This window comes from Abramis brama (assembly GCF_963993115.1).
Source record: "Abramis brama genome assembly, chromosome: 23".
NCBI classification, from domain to species: Eukaryota; Metazoa; Chordata; class Actinopteri; order Cypriniformes; family Leuciscidae; genus Abramis; species Abramis brama.
The window spans coordinates 6,014,758-6,036,725 of record NC_139985.1 but is presented as its reverse complement, the minus strand read 5'-3'; the positions used below and the strand labels follow the sequence as shown (position 1 = coordinate 6,036,725).

General features: G+C 38.2%; 1 protein-coding gene across 2 annotated transcripts; it reads left to right on the top strand.

Moving 5' to 3' along the window:
* The first annotated feature begins 404 nt into the window (after positions 1–404).
* Positions 405–21,940, top strand: grm2b (glutamate receptor, metabotropic 2b). 2 transcript variants are annotated; one of them, XM_084100226.1, is made up of 6 exons: positions 405–811; positions 6,427–7,009; positions 15,226–16,063; positions 16,531–17,594; positions 20,639–20,819; positions 20,896–21,940. In XM_084100226.1, the coding sequence occupies exons 2-6, from the start codon at positions 6,542–6,544 to the stop codon at positions 20,967–20,969; spliced, it is 2,625 nt and encodes an 874-aa protein (XP_083956352.1). In that variant the 5' UTR covers positions 405–811; positions 6,427–6,541; the 3' UTR covers positions 20,970–21,940. The 2 variants fall into 2 exon arrangements, with proteins under 2 accessions (XP_083956352.1, XP_083956353.1); XM_084100227.1 differs by lacking the exon at positions 405–811 and adding an exon at positions 886–1,024.
* The last annotated feature ends 28 nt before the right edge of the window (positions 21,941–21,968 follow it).

Genomic DNA, 21,968 nt, shown 5'->3' with positions numbered 1-21,968 from the left:
AACAGTGAGGATTTACGTGATGACATTCATTAGTTATAAGCCTATATTTATACGTGACTCCGATTAAAACAGCTCGCGTTCTCGTTGGGATTGTTGTAGCCTAACGTTACTTGTTGTTTTAAAGAGTTTTATTACAGAATGAATGTAGGCTACTAAACGTCAAATGGCTACCGTGGGAAATTACGCAACCTGTCTACCAATTAGGCTACTTACCAAGTAGGCTATTCAACACAAGATAACGTTTACCCATGATTAAAATGGGTCTTAGTTAAACGATTTTTAAACGAGAAAAGCACTGTTATGACTCCACCTATCTTCACACATATAGCAGCCAGAGAGAGAGAGAAAGAGAGAGAGAGAGAGAGAGAGAGCATAGACGGAGGGGGCGCAGGGGTTGGTGTTTCACCCGAACCTCACGAATGCATGAAGCTCGAACCCTGAACACCAACATCCATTATTTGAAATTAAAAGACCAAATCGTAGGGGTACCAAACATTTGTTACTGAGGCGCCACTTAATATATCTGGGCAATATTGTTCAATAAAAATCGTCTCTCAAGTTTCAGTAAAAGACGTTTGGAAAATCGTGACCGAACCATGGATCCGTGGAGATTTAGTTTGAGTTTATTAAACCTCTCACGATGGCAGGTGTGTGGACTGAATTCTTGCGCTCTCACAAAACCCTGAGACTGAGGAGAAAGCGCCGAACTGACCATTAAGTGGACTTAGCTGGTCTGAAGAAGGTGTTTGTGGTGCACGTTGCTTTTAACGAGAAGGCATTCATCATTGCGAGTGAATTACGCTGTGCACAGGTAAGATCTTCCTCCTCCTCATCATCACGTTCTGCGCTTCATCAGGTCTTTGTTTCAGCACCGAGGACAGATCCAAACACATCAAACACCTGCACCTGTGGGAACATCATGAATGGAAGCTGATTTCTCACCAATTCCAAAGCAAAATCAACTTTGCATTCTTGAAACAAGTTGCACAAGGTGTTGAATTTCTGCCAGATCAATTCTTCACTGGTAAGCAAGCATGCATTTTATTCACGCGCAACATTTGCATGCATTTGCGCATACTTTGGTCAATTTTAAAATCATTTGCATGACGGAAATATCAGACTGGCTGTGAATACCACCACATATGAAGTATTTATTATAGGGAACAATTAATTACATGCAGCAATAATGAGAGCATGTCAAAGTGCCGGAGAATTGCCTTATCGCGCGCGTGCACGGATGCTTTGGCATTTCTTGAGCACAAACCTGTCGTGTGATCGAATACAAACAGGACAGGCTTGCATTTGAATGTCATTGAGATGTTGATCCTTTGTTGACTATAAGTGCACTTGATATTTGAACACAAAAGAAATGTGACTGACAACCTGACACGCTCAACTCTCTAATCAACTTTACCTCTGACAGAAACGCATTACAAAGAAATGTGTGGATCAGTGCACCGCTGAATGGAAACATTATGCTTTATGCAAAACAAATATTTTAGGTTTGCAACTGATTGCTTTTCTTCTTTTGTCATATTTTGGCTTCGAGATATAATATTGCATATTTAGTAGAGAAATAATTGTTTATTTTATACTATAAATGTCTAAAAATAAATAGTAAGACGTCAACCTGTTTCAAATTGGTTAAAGAATTATATCAAATGTGTTCTGTAACCCAGACTACGTATTTGTGTTTAATATTTCAGACAGATGTTGTTGAGAAACATTTTCAGGCTTTTCAGACTTGTTGAAGCATTTCATAATTGTGCTTATGTGCTTTCTTTAATTAAGTGCATTAATTATGTCAAGCAAACATTTAAACTGTTTAAAGTCAGTGAAGCCAAAACATTATAATTATCATACAACCTTAAAGAACAACAATGCAATTGCAATGACTCAGTTTGATGAATTCTCTAATTTGGGTTTTGTTGACGCCAGATCAAGCCATAACAAATACATATATTCATAACTGGTGTCACTGGCCGCACATCACGCTTGGCCATATGAATAGCATAATTTTACCTTGGAGCACCTTTCAGATTTCACAATCTGGCCATTAACATGCCATTTTCCTGTTGAGGAGGAAACTTCTTGCAAAACTTAACACCCTTGTTCTGTTCACCCGCTGACACTTTGGATCTGAATAGTGTAAAGCATCCATAGCAACCCATAGAGAAAAGCTGATTGGACGTGCTGAGATAAACATCTCATAGTTAATTTGCTCCATGTCTGTGAATGCTTTCGTCCTTGGCAACCTTACTGAGCCATTCAACTGGTCTGGCTGTGCTCCAGAAATTATCAATGAAACCAAAGTGTGTCTTGGTCCTTGTGTGGGAACAATAATATTTTAGAAATGTAATATTTTTACTGATATATGTCAGGTATTAAATCATTTATACTTTATACTTATCGGCAGTCAAGCTGATAGTGAGCCCAGACTGGTAAAATCCCATCTGGTCTCTGAGTATACACATAAATTCTGCCAAAACAAGAGGATCAAGGGAACTAATTCTCCCACAAGCTCTGAATTCAAGCATTCATACGCATATACATTCATACACATACATTCTCACAGCATTATATTCATTGTGGCTTCCCTTGGTTACTTGGAATTTTATCTATAGATTTGAATGGCCAAAATAACCTGGGGTTAGAGATGGGATCCATGTGGTCCGCTCTTCAATCAGATTACACTGAAAAAAAAAAAATGCAATGAAATTAAGCCCATTAATCATAATTATCACACCGCAACCTGATGGAAAAGGTTTATTCACCCATCAGATGTGAACATTATTATTTATCATTTTATTACGTGTCATTAAGAAAAATGTAGGTTCTCATAAAGATTTATATACTGATGTGATCATTAATTTCATTATATTAAACTAGCTTGATAACATCATCACACAAAGTATTCAGATTTGTTGGACTGTAGATCTGGATATCGAGATACATATATATATATATATATATATCGATATCCAGGTCTACAGTCCAACAAATCTGAATACTTTGTGTGATGATGTTATCAAGCTAGTTTAATATAATGAAATTAATTCATATATATAGTGTTTTTTTTAAAAAGATTTCTCACTACGATATCTTGATTGCTTGTCATTTTGCTCATGCTTTCCTTCCGTTGCGATTTATAGTGCACTGATTGCCCCTGGTTCAACCTTGGTTGAAGTGTCTCATTCAAGAGCACAGTAATGAACCTCCTCTCAGTTACTCTTCAGTGAACAGTCTTCCCCTAAGTGTCAAAGCTGCTGTTGACATTAAAAAATACGTTGACATTTGTGAATGTTTATTATTCAAGTGAGACTACTGTTGTTCTACTACTGCACTAATGTCCAGACCTCAGTTTATTACCATGGACTGGTCCATTACCCTGACTCTCTTCTCTTGTCCAGCGAACAGAGGGTGCCTGTTGCTTCCATCTGTTCCAGAGAAGATAAAAAAGCCATGATTAGTTTTTAATGTTATTTAAATGTTTTTGTAGTTTTGGTCAACTGCTCCTGCTGCTGTTGGTGAAGTTTAGAAACCCTTGACCTATAGCTATAACCCTTCATGTTTTGTTTGGGGACTGAGAGTCACCAGTACTCTTTTAATAGTTAAAGAACGCACCTAAAATTGAGGTATCAAATTGATAACTAATGACTTTTTAAGAAAGTTTACAATGCCATCAGTTAACCCTGTCACCAAATGTATTCATTGCATGAAAAAAAAAAGATCAAACATAATTTTTCTTCAAATATATTTGTCTGTCAATATCTACAAACCAACATTTGGTCCCAAACCAGCCAGCTACTGAATCACAGCTTAATGAAGGCTAAATTTGTAGCCTTGTTATGATTCTGGCATAGAAACCATGCTTGCATATTTATTTATTTGTAGTTTAATTTGTTATTTTTGTCTTCAAAGAAATTAACAAAACCACACAAATCAGGGTTTAAAACTGTATGTAGATAAACAACGGACCTCACTGAAAATGAATTGAAAATAAAAAGGTAATAGTTAGAAGTATACAATAGTTTGCTTGACCTCCTGAGATTGACAATCAAGCATCTCTTTTCATTGACCATTTGTTTAAAATGTATTTGTAACTTTTTAATTTTGTAAAAAGCATTTCAAGCCCTATTTTGTACTTGATCAGTGCAACAATAAACATGACCCTTGTGTCAATCAAAGGCATGTTGTTTTAGAAAATAGAAGATAACATCTAGAGAGATACTTTTTAGAGATAAATTAAAGATACATTATTTTTCTGATCTAACCTCATATTGTTTGACCAATTGTATTTTTTTTTTTTTTTCTGGACACACTTGAAAAGATTGAGGTCAGGATTCGTACAATGAAATTTTACCAAGTTTTTTCCCGACGTTACAAAGAATTAACTCTATTGACTTGCTATAATCTCTCAATTTAATACACCTATGATAACAGATCTCATATTAATTAGAATATACAGTATATATCTTTATCACACCGCCTTGCCACCCCAACCCACCCACTTTTTCTTGTTTCCATGGTAACAGAAGCCTAATAAACAAGATGTTGAGGGGAAACACTATGAATATACATGATTTATCATAAATTAAAACTCATATGGTGTTTTTGAAAAGTTAGAGGTGAAGCTGCCCTGTGTCCAGAGGCTCAGAGGAACATCTCCCTCACATTCAAATAACCATATTCATCAGCATATCTAAGACAATAAAGTGGTACAGTGTCCAGTTTACACATATATACTGTATTGTTTATAACTGATACTATATATCTTGCAATACTAGTGACTCGTTTACAAAAATCACAATCAGAGAAACTGGAAAAAAGAAAAGAAAAACCTTTTCAGAGAAAAATATGTTAGACTTTATAATTAGATGCTGACTAAGACAAGCATCAGTATTACTTTTCCTCAGAATAGTTCAAAACCATTAACCCTAACAATTAAAATTTGGCCCGTAACTGATCCTGAACCATTTGTGCTACAGACGGAAATGACACCTCAATTTGTGTCGCTTGTTGAAGAGAGATGTGCTTGCTGTTACTCTTCAAAGCAATCTGACTTACATTTTTTTTACCTGACGAATGATGAAACGTACAAAAAAAAATCCCATAGATATACATGGAATTTTGAACCTGAGTCATATCGAGATCTCTGACCTCATTTTTCAAATGTTGCATTGAAACCGTCCCACATTTGATCTTATGTCATTTCTCAAATGTGCGTACTTATGCGCAAAAACGTGTGTACGCCTCTCTTCCAGATGTGAAATCTATAAATCGCAAATTACCTTGAAATTGTGCACAGCTGTATGGTTTCAGATCTCTGCCTTGTAAATGCGCCTAATTAATGTCATTAACATATAATATAAGAGAGCACCAGTCAACGTTCAAATCCTTTACCTAAGAATGGCGAGCGACAAGAATGGCTTCGATTTCCAAAAACCTGCAGTACTCCGACACTCTGCAACAGGGAAAAGTGTGTACGTCTGCTTAGACCCTGACGTGGCGCTAAGCACTTTCCACATCGAAGACTGTTTTTATAAATGTGAACATAGGATAGGATTTTAGCATACTCTCTAAGATCAAATCTGTTTGTACGCACGTTTTATTAAGGAGGCCCCAGGACTAGTAAGCAACACAGAACTGGACCGTGATGGTGGGTTTTGTATTTCATGAGAAATTTGGATGTTGAGGAAACTTGTTAATCAAGAGTCGAATTTGAACATCCTTTTTTAGCACACATACGAGATACAAAGATCATTTTATATTTACATCTCACTTCAAAGTTCAATGAAAGACAAGAGAGAGTAGGTAATGCCAAACATCAATAAAACAAACAAAACAGGCGAACTATAGCCTAAAGCAGTGTAGAAAAGGCTTTTAAAAACATCTGAAAAATGTGTACTGTAAAAAAACACAATCTTTGCAACTGTGTGGTAGACACGTAATGGAGATATCCTGGCATCTCTGAATAGAGACGAAAGCTCAGTCTGTGTGATATATAGTTGCGAAAGACTTTCCTATCAGCTGAAATTATTTATCGTTTCATTTTTTCATCCTCTTGCCTCAGGTTGTAATTTTTCATAACCTAAAAGATGATATCCATCACCTTTGACACCTTGAGAAAATTACGGAGTCACTGGGAGTTATTGATGTGTCTGAATTAATGAAGCTAGAAAACAGAGCCTCACCTCTGAAACGTTGAGTTCAATCAGGATGAATAACTATCTAGACATGCCCGCCTCCTCATTGCAACCACAAAACCTTATCAAAATTCAATTTCTTATGTAATATGTGACACTGTGCATTATATGCTTCATGTGTTAATCATGTAAAAACAACGTTTTCCATTTTCAGTGTTGTTTATTTTGCATTATAAGTTGGAAAGTCAACAAGTCAATGATATTCATGTCTATTTTTCAGGTGCTGAAGAGATATCGAGATGTGTCTACAATCAGCGACAGACTTAGTAAATATTTCAGCCAAGTAAACCACACAGGGTAGTTATAAGGGTTCTTCACCTCTCATAAACCCTGACATGGCTCGGGTTACGCACATCTTCCTGTTCCTGTTAATTCCTCTGGCCCAAACCAGCCCCAGGTACGCCCCACCCCTGGCCGGATCAAAGCGGGAGATCATCATGGATGGAGACCTGGTGATCGGAGGGCTGTTCCCTGTGCACGAGAAGGGCGAAGGGATGGAGGATTGCGGTAAGATAAACGAAGAGCGCGGGATCCAGAGGCTGGAGGCCATGTTGCTGGCGCTGGACGAAATTAACCAGGACAACCGAATCCTGCCCGGATTGAAGCTGGGAGCCCATATACTGGACACCTGCTCTAAAGACACATATGCACTAGAGCAGTCGCTGGAGTTCGTGAGGGCTTCTCTCACGAAAGTGCATCAGCCAGGCTTCATCTGTCCGGATGGGTCGAATCCTGTGCCGGATGAATTGCCTCTGGCCATTTCTGGAGTGATTGGAGGATCATATAGTGATGTTTCTATACAGGTACGGTAGAACGTACATCAATCTAAACACTATGCAACCCACCATCTTTCTTAAAAAAGAAATCTAGATTACAAGATCAGTCAGTAGGTTTTGACTCTTGATCAATAAACCTGGCAGGCCACCTTGGACCAGCAAGAAAAAGATCTTGACCTTCTTCATAATGCATTCAGGTCCTTTTTGACCTGGAAAAGATTCATAACAAATTTAATAAATGGGAAACACTTTACAATAAGGTTCATTAGTTAACTACCTTAGTTAACATGAACTAAGAATGAACAATTCTTCTACAGCATTAATTAATCTTAGTTAATATTAATTTCAACATTTACTAATACATTATCAAAATCAAAGGTTGTATTTGTTAACATTAGTTAATGCACCGTGAACTAACACGAACAAACAATGAACAGCTGGATTTTTATTAACTAACATTAACCAAGATAAATACTGTAACAAATGTATTGCTCATTGTTAGTTCATGTTAGTTAATACATTAACTAATGTTAACTAATGAACCTTCTTGTAAAGTGTTATCAATAAATGTATAGTTTGTTGTATGTGAGCCAAACTTTGCAAATGAGCCAAGATTATCAAAAAATGTATTAATTCAGTTTTTTAAGAGATATGATTTTTAATGGATTATGAAAGGGTACAGTGTTAATTTAGTATCATTGATATACTATTATAGTTTTTGTTAATATTTTTTAGAATTTTTTTTTAATTTTACCTACTTCAACTTAATTTGTACTTCAACTTAAACTAAATGAAATAAGAAATATTGCCAAGTAGCTGAAATGTTTATTTTATTTTATTTTATTTTATTTTATTTTATTTTATTTTATTTTATTTTATTTTATTTTATTTTATTTTATTTTATTTTATTTTATTTTATTTTATTTTATTTTAGGTAATGTTTATTTTATTTAAATTAATAGAAAATGTTTTTTTTATACTAACGTTTTTAAAATAAAAAAATAAAAATGGAGGGTTTAGCTCTTAAGAACTTTTTTTTTCCTTGCAGTAGGTGAATCACATGAAACCCATCAAGAACATTTCCAGTAAATTTCACCCTAAAAACTCAAAGAAGAAATTATATTTTGCAAAAAGAACTGAAACCTTTTTTTTAGGATCATTGTATGTTCATTAAGCACATTCAAACCGTATCGCAAAAAAATAACATAAGCATAACATACAGAGGAAGTACTTCTGACCACGTCTCTTTTTGTTACATTACACTCAACTCCTCCCTATCAAACCCAAGCAACATATACATCCACCCATATCTCTGTCAGCACAATAGCTTCCTTTGTACAGACTGACCTCCTCCTGAGCGACGTGCCCAGAGACTGTGAATCTACAGCTTGTTAATTACGGTTCTCTGCCTTTAGGCTGTGATTAACATGAGACAACTGAGCGCTAATTGCCCTACGCTCGTTTTATATGGTTGGAATCGTAGCTTAATTGGTACATCAGCTGTGCTGGAATTTACATTGTTAACCACGGTACACACGTTGGAGACAGATGGTCCTGATCTAAGCTCAACTTCAGCACTAGTAAGATGGATGCCAAATGTTGGGGGTCATTTAATGAGAAATTTTATTTTACCTGATAAAAGAGTTATTGATAAAAGAGTTCAACATAATACGAGAACATACTGAATGTTCAGAACTTAAACGTTACGTTGCCGTCCGATAGTATGAGGAAATTAACAATGTTTACTCGTTCTCCGTATTACCTGGACCAAGAAATTCACATTTATTTGTCAGCAAAATTCAGCCTGATGACGCAGGGCTTTCGTGAAAACTACAGATTATACTTCCGCATTTTTGTTTCCCCGCCCACGGAGAGTCGAATCAACAGAGGGTTATTAACAGAACAGTTATTGTAAGGGTTTATCAGGTTTATCACTGAAAATTGTATCGTACTATGCCTCTTTAAACAGCATTATAGTAAAAATGGAACATTATGGCAACAGCTTTCTTACCGTTTTATAGCGTTTGTTTGGCCTAAAACACTGTTCGTGGTCATCCAGTTTGAAATGTTGACTACAAACTCAGAGGTTTTTCAGATTTTCCGTCACGGCGTTCTCTCCGTATTTATGATTTTTTGCAGCCTTTAGCCGCTGCCTACAACGTGCTGGATGCTTCACTGGAAACCTTAAGTAACTCACTCCCACTAAACGTTTACTGTTTGAATTCTTGCACCCGAGAACAATACAAGTCGACATCATTACGACTAAAAGTTTGCTAAGAAGTATTTCCTTCTAAAGCAAAACTGTATTTGACTCTGGTAAGCGTATCCATAACAGATTAGTGGGAGTGGCCTTGGACAGTAATATGCCCAGTGCATTATGGGTGTTGAAGTTTTCCTATCTTTTTGGCAAAAGGCAAGACAACCGCCTTTTTCCTCTGTTTTCTCTGGTCCGATTTAAAAAAAAATCACCTTTCTACTGTATAGACAGCCAAGTTTTATTGAAAGCCCATTTTGCCAGCGGTGAAGTGCACCTTTAAAACATCATTCCAGTAAGCATTGTTATTGTTAACTGAAATTATTTAAAATTGTCTTTAATTATTGAAATAAATTATTGAAATCGAAATATTTCGACTTTATTCTCGTAATTTTAGATTTCTTTTTTTTTTTTTTTTACGGATTTTTTTATTTTATTTTTACATTGCGGTTCAGGGCTTCCGTAGAATTTATTAAACTAAAACTGAAATAAAAATAAAGCTAAATTGAAATAATAACAACAGCAACAATAAGCACAAAAATACTTTTTTTTTTCTTTTTTTCTTTATAATTTTTTTTTTTGCCAGTTCTTATTGAAAACCATAAAATCATGATATTCCTGTCTGGTGCCTTTGATGTCACTGTCCCAAACCTTCAATAGTAACTATAGTGCACCTTCCTGTGGTGCCATGAGCAAATCAGTGTTGCCATGACATAATTTTCCTGTGGTCCCAAAGTAGCATCATATGGCATTCCAAAAAAAATCCATTTTAATATTGACACAAATTGATCTATTTGTCAGTCAACAAATATATAACCAAATATTTTAACTATGCTTTATAATGTACCAAGAAATTCTGCATTTATTTATCTACACAATATATTGTGCAGAGAAATACACAAACATTTCACAGCCAGCGACAGCAATTGAAGGTCTCAGAGGAGCTCTTCCAACTGTGCTGGACAACAAGGCCATGACAAGCCTGCCAAAGCCCATGCCACCTGTCCAGCACTGGGGTGAAAGAGCTTCGAGGGGTCTTCAGGCAGCCTGGAGCTCGTTCGCCAGTGGTAAATGAGAGACGCTCTTGGCAGGGAACCCAAAGAAGCATGACACGACTGAACATGAATATAAAGGAGATAACACACAGGGTAGCACATGTCCTCGCTGGTTTTCTCACACCTGTTTTTCACCCATTGCCATCTGGATTGTGAGACGGAATCAGGGCTGACATATTACCATCCATCGATTGATGGTACAAAGCTTTATGTGTGTGTGTGGGTAATGGTGGCGGGAGGCAGAGCTATATCGAGTGCTGGAGTGGGTGGTGGCGATGAGATTGGCAGACTATCCCGCTAATTTCGTGAGTGACAGGTCCCTAGAGAGGGAATAAACAAAATCGTCATGGTTTAACAACTCACAATGCACATCATTCTTGATAGCTTAATTATCTCATGGTTAAATTCATATTCATAACGCACATCATTACAAGCAGACATCATGGAAAATGTGGCTTGTTTTTTCTTTCATTATTTAGATATTAAAAGAAATATAAAAAAAAATAATGAATCACCTTCATGCCATTTCAAATTCATTTGATTTTGTTTTGTCTATGACACAGCTCCAAAGCAAAATAAGTTCTGAATGGCAAAAAGGCATCATAAATGTGTCATGAAAGTAGTCCATATGGCTTATGTGCTATATTCCAAGTCTTTTGACGTCATATGATTTGTGATGCGAGAAACAAAGCTTTTCTAAAACTCGGAAACAATTGGCACCTGCTGGTCAAAATGGTATAAATGCAATGAAAACTCCCAAGCATGCTTTAATGAGTTTGTAACACCTGCTTTTAAAACACCTTTGATGCTGCATAAAGAATTAAGGAACCAGAGACTTCCATATTTCAATGAGCCATGTGTATTAAATTTACACCTCAAATCAACATACTGTACAGTCAGCAAACACATAACATACACAGACGTTCAGTTGTGAAGTAAACACCAAATACTTCAGACTTTTATAGTAGCATTTTGGCTACCAAAATGGCTCAGTTGTAGGAGTGAGACAGTGGCTGTTGGTATCGTTGATTAATTGTAGCTCATGAAATGAACAATAGATGGACAGAGTGTTGTTGGCATATGACTTTAGAATGACTTGTAAAATATCAGTCAAATGGGCCACATTTACAGTGCTTTTGCACTAGTTAACTTACTAGTAAATCTGAATTTAATGTTTTCATGTCAGATTGGACTCATTAAAAAGGCAGAAAACTGTTAGTTGAGATTTTGTATATGCGAGACATTTGGAGAGTTATTGAGGAATGCATTTGATAATGCCAACCAATCAATAGCCAACATGCTCCTTTCATCGCCAGCACATTTTCTCTCCCGCACAAGGTGACGGAATATATTATCATGTTTCTTTAGCACAAAATGTGTGTGTGTGTGTGTGTGTGTGTGTGTGTGTGTGTTAGCACACAATTATAAATAATAATGAAACGTGACAAAATATCCTCAGGTGCTGCGTGGAATTAAGAGCAAGTATTGTCTATTTCATGCTTGCAAGTCTCTTAAGGTGAAGAAGTTGTTTGCCAGGAGTCACTGTTCGTTAGTGTTTCTGTATGTAATAGCGGAGTGGGTGTGTGTGTCTCAAGGTCACTCATATGGAGATCTCCACTGTGGTCTGAGACACTGAAAATGTTAATAGGTTGGAACTGCATGTGGTGTTCTTGGGATGCCAAAACAACAGACAAATAACACTCATAATTAATGCCATATAAATGCCAAGTCATTTGCATTTCCCACATAATTAAAGAGAATTAAAACTAAATTAGAATTAGCGCTCCAATATTTCAAACCACTATGCATACCTTGTTTATTTGTTTGTCATGTTTAGTCATTTGCAATTCTGTAGCTCTTAACAGAGAGTGAAGACACCGTTTGGCTCAGTAGCACTTGGTGAAGAAGTGTCCTGGGAAAAAACAGATGGTGTTGTGATGTTTGGAGGCTGGGAAAGCTTGAAAAGGGGTTTTGCTGTCACAGAGCATCACTTGACCCTGTTTAGCCTTTCATTTGGGTGTGCAGCTCACATTCAGGACAGGGTCAGACACTTAATCATTCTTTCACAACCCTCCATGAAGCTTTGTTTTTGACCAGCCTTTGAAAAATGTTTTTAAATAAGATGAGAATTGCACAAAGATTGGATTATCATCCGTTTCATGTTAAAACTAAGAATTACAAGTCAGGAACAACTAAATTATGGATTGAATTTTTTTATGAAATTGTGAGAGTTATTTGCCTCTGGAAAACTTGCATCCACAATGCTGTGTGCTTTTCTTTTTTTTTTGCTATGCAGTTACCAAGGTGTTTTGTTGCCAAGACATTACTAGATAATTGCTAGGGTGTTCAGGGTGGTTGCTAATGTATTGCTAGGTCAGTTGTCCTCACAAAGATAGCTGTACAAGTACACACACACACACACTCTTACGCACACACACTCACACGTGGTTCTCAGCTTTTTTTAATTCGAGGCCCCCTCCATTCTCAGAGACAATATTCAAGAGATTTCTTGTACTTCTCCTGCTCATTTTCAAACTTTATTTAAAGATATATAAAAATAAGTTTTTTTTAAAAAAAAATAAGTTTCTTGATTCCAAAAGTTTCAATGAATGTGACCAATGAATTTACTTTTGTAAAAAATATATATTTAAAAATAAGAAAAAAACATTTTTATTTACTAACAAATAGCAATTTCTACCCGATTATCTAAATATCTTAGCACTTGACATAACCAGAAAAACTGAAAAAACAATGACATGGCTTTTTAAGAATTTACTAATTTCCTTGATCTTTCCAGGTCTAGAAATTCCTTTATATATCCAGATTTTCTATGACACTGGGAGCCCTGTATCTTAAAATAGATAGTTGCTGAGGGTGCATGGTCTTATTATAATACTTTTAGGTCATAATACGGCCTCCCGGTTGAGAACCAGTGTTCTAGATGGTTGCTTGCTGGGTTGTTCTGGGTCATGCTCAGATGTTGCTTACTGGCTCAAGCAGAAAGAAGCTCATCTCTATATGATACACTGGCCTCTAGATATGTCTTGGGATCCTTCCTTCAATGACAATTTTTGTTTTAGTCTGACTGAATTCGCACTTTCAGGTGCAATGACAATGTCACGTATTGCTGCTTTTAAGAGCCTCACTGGAACTTTAATGTTATGCTATTATGATTTGCAGCAAAAAACCTCCTCTTAGAATGGGAAATGCAGCGAGGTCTATATCTCCATGTTCTGCTGTCTGGGTAGGGCAACAGTACTCACACTAGAGTCAGCTCAGATGATCCCTGTCAAATGCTTCAGTGGCATTCTTGCCGTTTGTTTTCTGAAAAAAAATGAATGTGTTGATACGCAACTGGAATATCAACATCTGCTCGAGCTTCTAAAGCTGAGAAGCAGTGGCCAGTGGCGCTTAAGAAGTGTTGATGACGACCGCATTCGATTTCCAGACAGCTCACACATATTAACAACACAAGCTCATTTAAATCCTGATTTTTCTTCTATTTTTCTAATGGGTGGGTGGTGTGCCAATTCCTTTTTTGGGGAAATTTAAATGCCAGGGAAAAAAAACCGGGCTAATTCAAGGATTTTTTCTCACTTTTGATTACGATTTAGCCTGACAATTGTCAAATTTAGCAGAGGTGAGATGCCAAACCAGCGTTCCTCCTCTGTGGCGGATTGCACTTGTCTAAATGAATCCGATTTTCTCAATTTCACCTCTTTGCAGACTGTCTGCTCTCCCTCCGGCTTGAATAAACTGAGCTATGTAAGTGTGCTTGTCAGAAACTGACATGTACGTTCACCACCCATCAGCTCTAATGTCTGTCAGCTGAGAGCTGAACCCAACAGCTACAACCAAATAATTTTGTTCAATTTTGAGTGATTATTTAAATCATGCTATCCATCTAACAGTCAGGCTTGTATGTTCTGTCGTCCTCTTGTGATAATAGCTAGTTCATTAACAATACAGTAGAATTAAAGATTTCATGGTCTGTGACTTTCAGCTAAATTTTTTCAATATTCTCAAGTAACAAAAATAGCACATTTTCTCTTTCCTCTGTCAACACTCTTAGTGTAAATGGAAAAATATCTCTCAAATCAGATTTTGAAGGTGTCAGCCTGAGGAAAACTTACACCATATCTAACATTATAATTTTGTCTGCTAGCACAGTTATCTTACGTGATCAGAATTAGATCTGTCTGAGTCCCATGAAACTATGGCCTGAAATGATAGGCTCAGATGAGGGAGATAGGAAAACAGGACAGAGGTAAAAGCTGTATCTTTCTCCCTCCCACATTAAAAAGAATGTTATGGGACATCTTGCGCTTACCAAGTTTGCAGAGAGCATCTGTGGGTCACTGACTCATTGGGAAACTGGGGTTTTTAATTTATGGTAGATACTGAACAGCAAAAACAAACATTTTCAGTGACAAAGGGCGCTTTGCGCTATGTTTTTTAGTGGAAAAACCTGCATCTTATTTCATAACTGCTCACAATCCCTCGTAACCTGATATTTGCACTGAAATAGCATTGCACCATATTAACATTTATTTTAAACAGGCGACTTTCATTCTTTTCAGAGCAAAAAAGCATTCTATGTAAATTAGGCTCATTATAGATTACCCCATATTCAGGAAACCCATTGCTATTTGTCTGAGGCAATTACCATTGTGCTACTGCCACCCACAGAAAGTTGGCAGTAAACAGAAATTAAAAAAAGATGAACATTTCTACAGTTTACATAATTAATGGATGCATGTTAAAATAATGTAGATAATGTGCCTAATTCCTTTAATAAAACATCTACTTAAGCTACATTTGCTACGTCTTGTGGAAATCTTAGGTCTATGCAAAGTGTGGTAAAATGGTTGCATAAAATTCTATTATAAAAAAGTATTTTTGCCTAATAATCAATTATTTTTCTTTCTTTGCAGGTGGCAAACCTTCTTAGACTCTTCCAGATCCCACAGATAAGTTATGCTTCCACTAGTGCCAAGCTCAGCGACAAATCCCGTTATGATTATTTCGCCCGAACTGTCCCACCAGACTTCTATCAGGCTAAAGCCATAGCTGATATCATACGGTACTTCAACTGGACCTACGTTTCCACCGTAGCCTCAGAGGGTGACTACGGTGAGACGGGTATTGATGCGTTTCAACAAGAAGCCAGAGTACGCCAAATCTGCATCGCAACTTCAGTGAAAGTCAGCCGCTCAGTAAACAGAGGAAATTATGAAAATGTTATTCGTTCGCTTCAGCAAAAAGCCAATGCCAAAGTGGTGATTCTCTTCACCAGAAGTGAAGATGCAAGGGAACTGCTCTCTGCCGCAGCCAGGATGAACGCTACCTTCATTTGGGTGGCCAGCGACGGCTGGGGAGCGCAGGAGAGCGTAGTCCATGGCAGCGAGAAGGCCGCTAACGGGGCTTTCACCATTGAGCTTGCCTCATACTCTATAAGGGAGTTTGAAGACTATTTCACCAAGCTAACACCGGAATTGAACACACGGAACCCATGGTTTAGGGAATTCTGGGAACATAGGTTTGGCTGTCGTCTACATGAACACGGCTGCGCCAGTAATAGTCTGAGGAATGGGTCATTTAAGCCAGAATCAAAGATCATGTTTGTTGTGAATGCAGTCTATGCCATGGCCTATGCCCTGCACAACATGCGGCAAGCTGTGTGCCCCAATACCACAAAGGTGTGCGACGCCATGAAGCCAGGCAATGGAAAGAGGTTCTACCGGGAGTTTATTCTCAAGACTAAGTTTGATGGTGAGTAGCGACCAGTTGAGATCTTTCAAGTTCTATTTCATTTAGTCCTATATTTTGCAATAGAACATTTCCTTCCAATCTATGAAGCAGCTCTTCGATTATCTACCTAAAATTTGATCTAACCAATAAGTCTTGATGCACCGAAACTTCATTTCACTTGCCACACATCCTTTATCAAATTATCAGAGAGCTCTCAACTGGTCTCCAAGAGAATGCAATCTCAGACAGGATAATCAGTTTGACAGACCATGAACTATATACTGATTTATTGGATGTGGTTTCAACAGATTAAATCTTTCAGTTTAAATGTTTAGAAATAAATTTGAGAGATTAGCTAACATTACATCACTAAGATTAGTTTCTGAATTGAGATGAATTGCACATTAAATTTAAAATGCTGCATGTAGTCTATGGCTTCAGGATTCAGACTTTAATAAAGGTACTGTAATGTTGTTAAACCTTTTCAGCCCCTTTTAGGCCTGCTGACACTGAGAACGTGGTGCGGTTCACCTCATTAGGTGACTGCCTGGGTCGCTACAACATCTTCCACTACCACAAAGAGGAAAACAAGTTTTTCTACCGGAAGGTAGGCTACTGGGCACAGAGCTTAGTGCTCAATACCAGTCTGGTGCCTTGGGCGGGTGGAGCAATTCCTACATCTCAGTGCAGTGACCCATGCCAACCCAATGAAGCTAAAAGCATGCAACCTGGGGACGTGTGTTGTTGGATTTGCATCCCATGCCAACCCCACCAATACCTCCTAGATGAATTTACCTGTGTGGACTGTGGATTTGGAGAATGGCCCCTTGCTAACCTCACAGGGTGCTATGAGCTTCCGGAGGAGTACATCCACTGGTCGGACGCATGGGCAGTAGGACCCGTCACCATTGCCTGTCTGGGGATGCTGTGTACGCTTGCTGTGGCTGTGGTTTTCTTACGGAACAATGACACCCCGGTGGTGAAAGCTAGCGGTCGAGAACTTTCATACATCCTGCTATTTGGTGTACTCCTTTGCTATGCCATGACCTTCATTTACATTGCCAAACCTTCGGCATTTGTGTGCACCCTGCGTCGTCTTGGCCTTGGCTCCTCCTTTGCGGTTTGCTACTCGGCTTTGCTGACGAAGACCAACAGGATTGCTCGGATCTTTGGTGGGGCAAGAGACAGTGCCCAACGTCCACGATTCATCAGCCCTGCCTCTCAGGTAGCAATCTGTGCCATACTGATCTCTGCCCAGCTGTTGGTCGCTCTTGTCTGGTTGCTGGTAGAGGCACCGGGTGTGAGGAAAGAGGTGGGTCCAGATCGAAGAGATGTGGTGACTCTGAAATGCAACAGCCTGGACTCAAGCATGCTGGTGTCCCTCACCTACAACTGCATCCTCATCATCCTCTGCACCTTCTATGCCTTCAAGACCAGGAAATGTCCAGAGAACTTCAACGAGGCCAAGTTCATCGGCTTCACCATGTACACCACCTGCATCATCTGGCTGGCCTTCCAGCCCATCTTCTACGTCACTGCCAGTGACTACAGAGTAAGTAGGATACATAGTTAGAAACAAGTTTGAAGGTACATGCCAGTTTATTGTAGTGATATCATCTACTTCAGTTGTTCCCAAACGTGGTTCTGGAGTACTCCCAAGAATACACTTTTTGGATGTCTCCCTTATCTAATGCACCCAGCTTTTGGAGTCTCTATTTATGAACTGATAAGTTGAATCATGTGTTGATTAGGGTAGTGGTGTCCAGTCCTACTCCTTAGTTCTAAATTGGCCCAACACCCCTGTCTGGAAGTTTCTAGTAATCCCGGAGAGCTTGATAAGGTGATTCAGATGTGTTTGATTACAGTAGGAGCTAAAACTCTGCAGGACAGTTGACCTACAAAAGCAGAATTGAAGAACCCTGCATTAGGGAGACAATGTGCTGTGTTGGAGATACTCCATGACTAGGGGTGGGAACCACTGATTTATTTCACATAGACATACTCCTAAAAGGCACATAAAGACAAAAAAAGCAATGATCTAACATCCTGTTTATGTGCACAGTTCCTTGCCAGAACAAGCTGCAAAATTAACCAGAATTTATGCCAATAGTGGCTATGCAAGATTGTCTTTGATTCTTATGCTAAAGAGGAGATACTTCATGAACCTCCATACATTGACCCAAACCGATTTCTGCTGAAATGTAACCGTAAGTGTAAAATGTAATACATTTGAGTTTATTAGATTATGCAGTGAATACCCTATTACCATATGGCAAAACATCCTTGAGATTTAGCTTTTTTCAGAAGACAGAAGCAGTCGAAAGACATGCCAAAAACTCATAACTCAAGACTCATTTCAGTCTTGAGGTTTTCTGCAAGTCATGACACCAAACAGGAGATTACTTTTAGAGCTGACCTCCGGCTCTCATAACCAGACAAACTCAGTGTGCCAGCTCAAACATACAGTGATGTGAATGTCTAGTCGATATAGTAGCACTATCTGAGGGATGAGGGCTGCCTGTCGCATGTTATCAGGACTCTCATCGCTGTGGGGTGAGAGATGTCAGAGCTCTGTTAGTTTCACTGTAGACACGGTCATCAAGAATGCCCCCTGGCAAAGAGTGGCAATCCCTGCACTGCAACAGCAAATCGTTTTACAACACAAACACGCTATATCCACAGAGAATTATACCAGTTACTATACCAGACAATTATATCATTTTGGTGCTGTCAATATCAGTTCTGGAGTGCTATGTAGTATCAGCCAGTTAACCTTTGGAGGAAGAAGAGAAGAGGAAATACCTAAAGATTAAGTGTCAGGGAAAAGATTTATTTCACCACTATAATAGTTGATTTTTTGGCTTGAGAGGTTCTCAGTCTGAATAAACCAGAGGTCGTCAATCCTGCTCCTGGAGACCCAATGTCCTGTAAAATTTATTTCCAACCTGCTTCAACACACCTGCCTATGCTTTTCAAGCGATCTTGAAGACTTTAGGTTTTCAACTTGAAGTAGGCTGCACATCGTGTATGACATCAAAGTACCTCGAGATTGATTCGAAAGGTATCACTCCCGCTGTGCTTTGATGTCATACACCAGGAGTTTCCAATCCTGCTACTGGAGGGCCACTGTCCTGTAGAGTTTAACTCCAGCTTGACTCAACACACCTGCCTGGAAGTTTCTACTATGCCTAGTAAGACCTTAATTAGATGGTTCAGGTCATACATATGTACAGCCATACACTAAGACAAATTATTAAAGGTGCAGTATGTTAAATTGACAGCTAGCGGTTGAAATGGGTACTACAGTCCAAATTCAAAATATTTGGGAGAGTTGTTTCCCGGCCCCTCCTCCTCAGACTCGACGCACATGCGGGTTGCCAGATTGAGGACACGCAACAGGAACGAGGGCGATAAGCCTCAAGTTGATCAGTTGATTTATCCTGGTCTTAGAGCTTTTCAGATAGATGCCGAGGCTTTTTAGATCGGGTAGAATCTGCAATCTCTGACCCAGTTAGTTCGCTGGCTGCCATGGTTGCAATATGCTGTTTTCTCTGCCAACTGGCATCCCCGGGGTGTCGAAATACTATTGGGTGGGATTTCACAGACCAAAACAAAAACAGAGGCTGCATCCGAAATTGCATACTCTTGAGTAGGTGCTTATTTTGAATAAGTAATAACTTCATGACCGCGAAAAAAGTATGTTCTATATAATATGAATGTGTGTAGTATGAATGTAATCTGGACGTACTACATTCGCCATGTTGTCATTGTCATGTGACCTTCCACAGTTATATCGCTTCACTTCCATTCATAAATCCTCTCCCGTGGCCTCATGGGATAGTAAAGTGTCCATTATATGTCATCCGGGTACTTCTCGCCTCCTCTTTTATGAGTACTGTGAATTCGGAAAGACTTCTTTTTTTCGCTTACTATATAGTAGTATGCGATTTCGGATGCAGTCTGACATTCCAACCCGGAACTCACAATTCAAAGGTTAATAACTGGCTCTAGCATTGTTTTTTTTTAGAGAAACGAGTATGTGAACTTAACATGTTTCCTAAATATCTGCAAACATATGGTATTTGTATGCGTTAGTTCAGCCAAAAATATTACATACAGCACCTTTAATCTGGTATTACCTCATGTTATTTGGACATGATATTATGATAATATCTCTCCATTGGATTCTTTTAAGTACCAATGTAAATACAATGGTACATGCATTTAATAATCACTTGGTACCATGGTAAATATCAAGGTGCTTGGGTATTACCTTATATCATCACTTTACAAAGCTACTTTAACACAGAACTTTTTCAGGCAATGAATACAGAACATAGTTCAGTCAAAAACCGGCCCTATTTAACCTCAAATTCAAGAATTAGGAAGTTATATTTTGCTTAAAGAAAATAAAGCCTATTTTTAGTCTTCATTTGTTCATGCAAAATATAAAAAGTTCTTTCCTTTTAATTTTGCACTGAAATCTGACCAAGGCTGGCGTTCATGACATTCATTGTGTATGGTAACAAACTGTTGTGAGCCAGGTTGAATGATACACTTATCTGAACATGTTAAATCCGGTTGATCCCTGTACAGGTGCAGACCACTACCATGTGCATCTCCGTCAGTCTGAGCGGCTCCGTGGTGCTCGGCTGCCTCTTCGCCCCCAAGATCCACATCATCCTTTTCCAGCCGCAGAAGAATGTGACCACTCTGAGGGCCAAAGAAAACCGATTCTCCACGGCAGTCACCGCACCGAGCTCCACCTACTCACAAGGTAACCACATTCACTCCTAAAGCTTCAGCTAATGGTTATTGATCGTTTCCTTTATTGCAATAATCTTTTTCCACAGCTTCAGCCTCTACTATAGTACCAACTGTGTGTAACGGGCGAGAAGTGGTGGACTCTACGACATCATCGTTGTGAAGACGAATTTAAGCAAGATGGGGCCAATTTTATGTCACATCATCAAAATCAGGAGTTGAATGCAATTTCGTAGACTTGTGCTCTTTATTTGATACTCTAATCAAATATTTGGAGTCAATCTCAGATTATCTCATGATCTTATCCTGGACACCTATGCATCATTCTTGATGGTGTCCCAAATGATCCCGTGGTCACCTCTATCTTGGCCAAGCATGTTTTTGTCTTTCAGTTACACAATAAAGCTATTCTTTATGATCAAGAGCTTTGAAAGGACAAGGACCATTGTAAATGTGATTATAAATCCATGTGCCAATGTGCTAGTCTAGTAAATTTAAAGCCACTTGACAAGGGAATGGAAGTTGTTTTGAAGAAACATGATGCTGCAACTAGACTTGGCCATATGTGCCCTTTATTTATGTACACTACAAAAGATGTTGACTAGTCTTAAGTAATGTTAACAGTAGACTTTGATTTCTCAGTCTTTATAACTGTATTTCGTTGGACTTCAGCGAGTCGTCGTTGGGCAAAGGCATGATAAACGAATGTTTCAGTCTCGTGATTACTACAACCACAGGACCTTGATCACCAATGAGACTTGCACAAAATATATTATGATTTGTTTTATGTACCCCAGGGTATGTGATTTTAGATGCTGTATTCTCAGTAAATGGGAGACTGTAACCGATTTCTCGTTTTAGTTTGGTGGTAAAATAGTCCAATTTCATTTGGAGATGAGTTTGTCTTTTTAGTGTTGTGGTATAAAGTCTCACGTTCAGTCCTCATTGATTAGTTTAGGTGTCATTGCAAGATGGAAAAACTAACTATATTATGTATTTCCCTTTTTTGAACTTGCATTAAATTCTTAGTTGTCAGTTTTGGGGAAAAAGTAGGTAACAATACAGATGTTTTAATGTGAATTTTGGTGAACCAGTCAGTGTTATACTTGTAATATATGTAAATAAATTATTTTTAAAAAATAAATCACTGAAGTCTTCATTT

What these genes read in the sequence shown, in the direction of transcription:
- grm2b (XM_084100226.1), top strand. Translation starts at nt 6,542, where the DNA reads ATGGCTCGGGTTACGCACATCTTCCTGTTCCTGTTAATTCCTCTGGCC. An exon ending in TCTCAAGACTAAGTTTGATG is followed by an intron (nt 16,064 to 16,530) that starts GTGAGTAGCGAC and finishes AAACCTTTTCAG; the next exon opens with CCCCTTTTAGGCCTGCTGAC. An exon ending in TCACTGCCAGTGACTACAGA is followed by an intron (nt 17,595 to 20,638) that starts GTAAGTAGGATA and finishes ATCCCTGTACAG; the next exon opens with GTGCAGACCACTACCATGTG.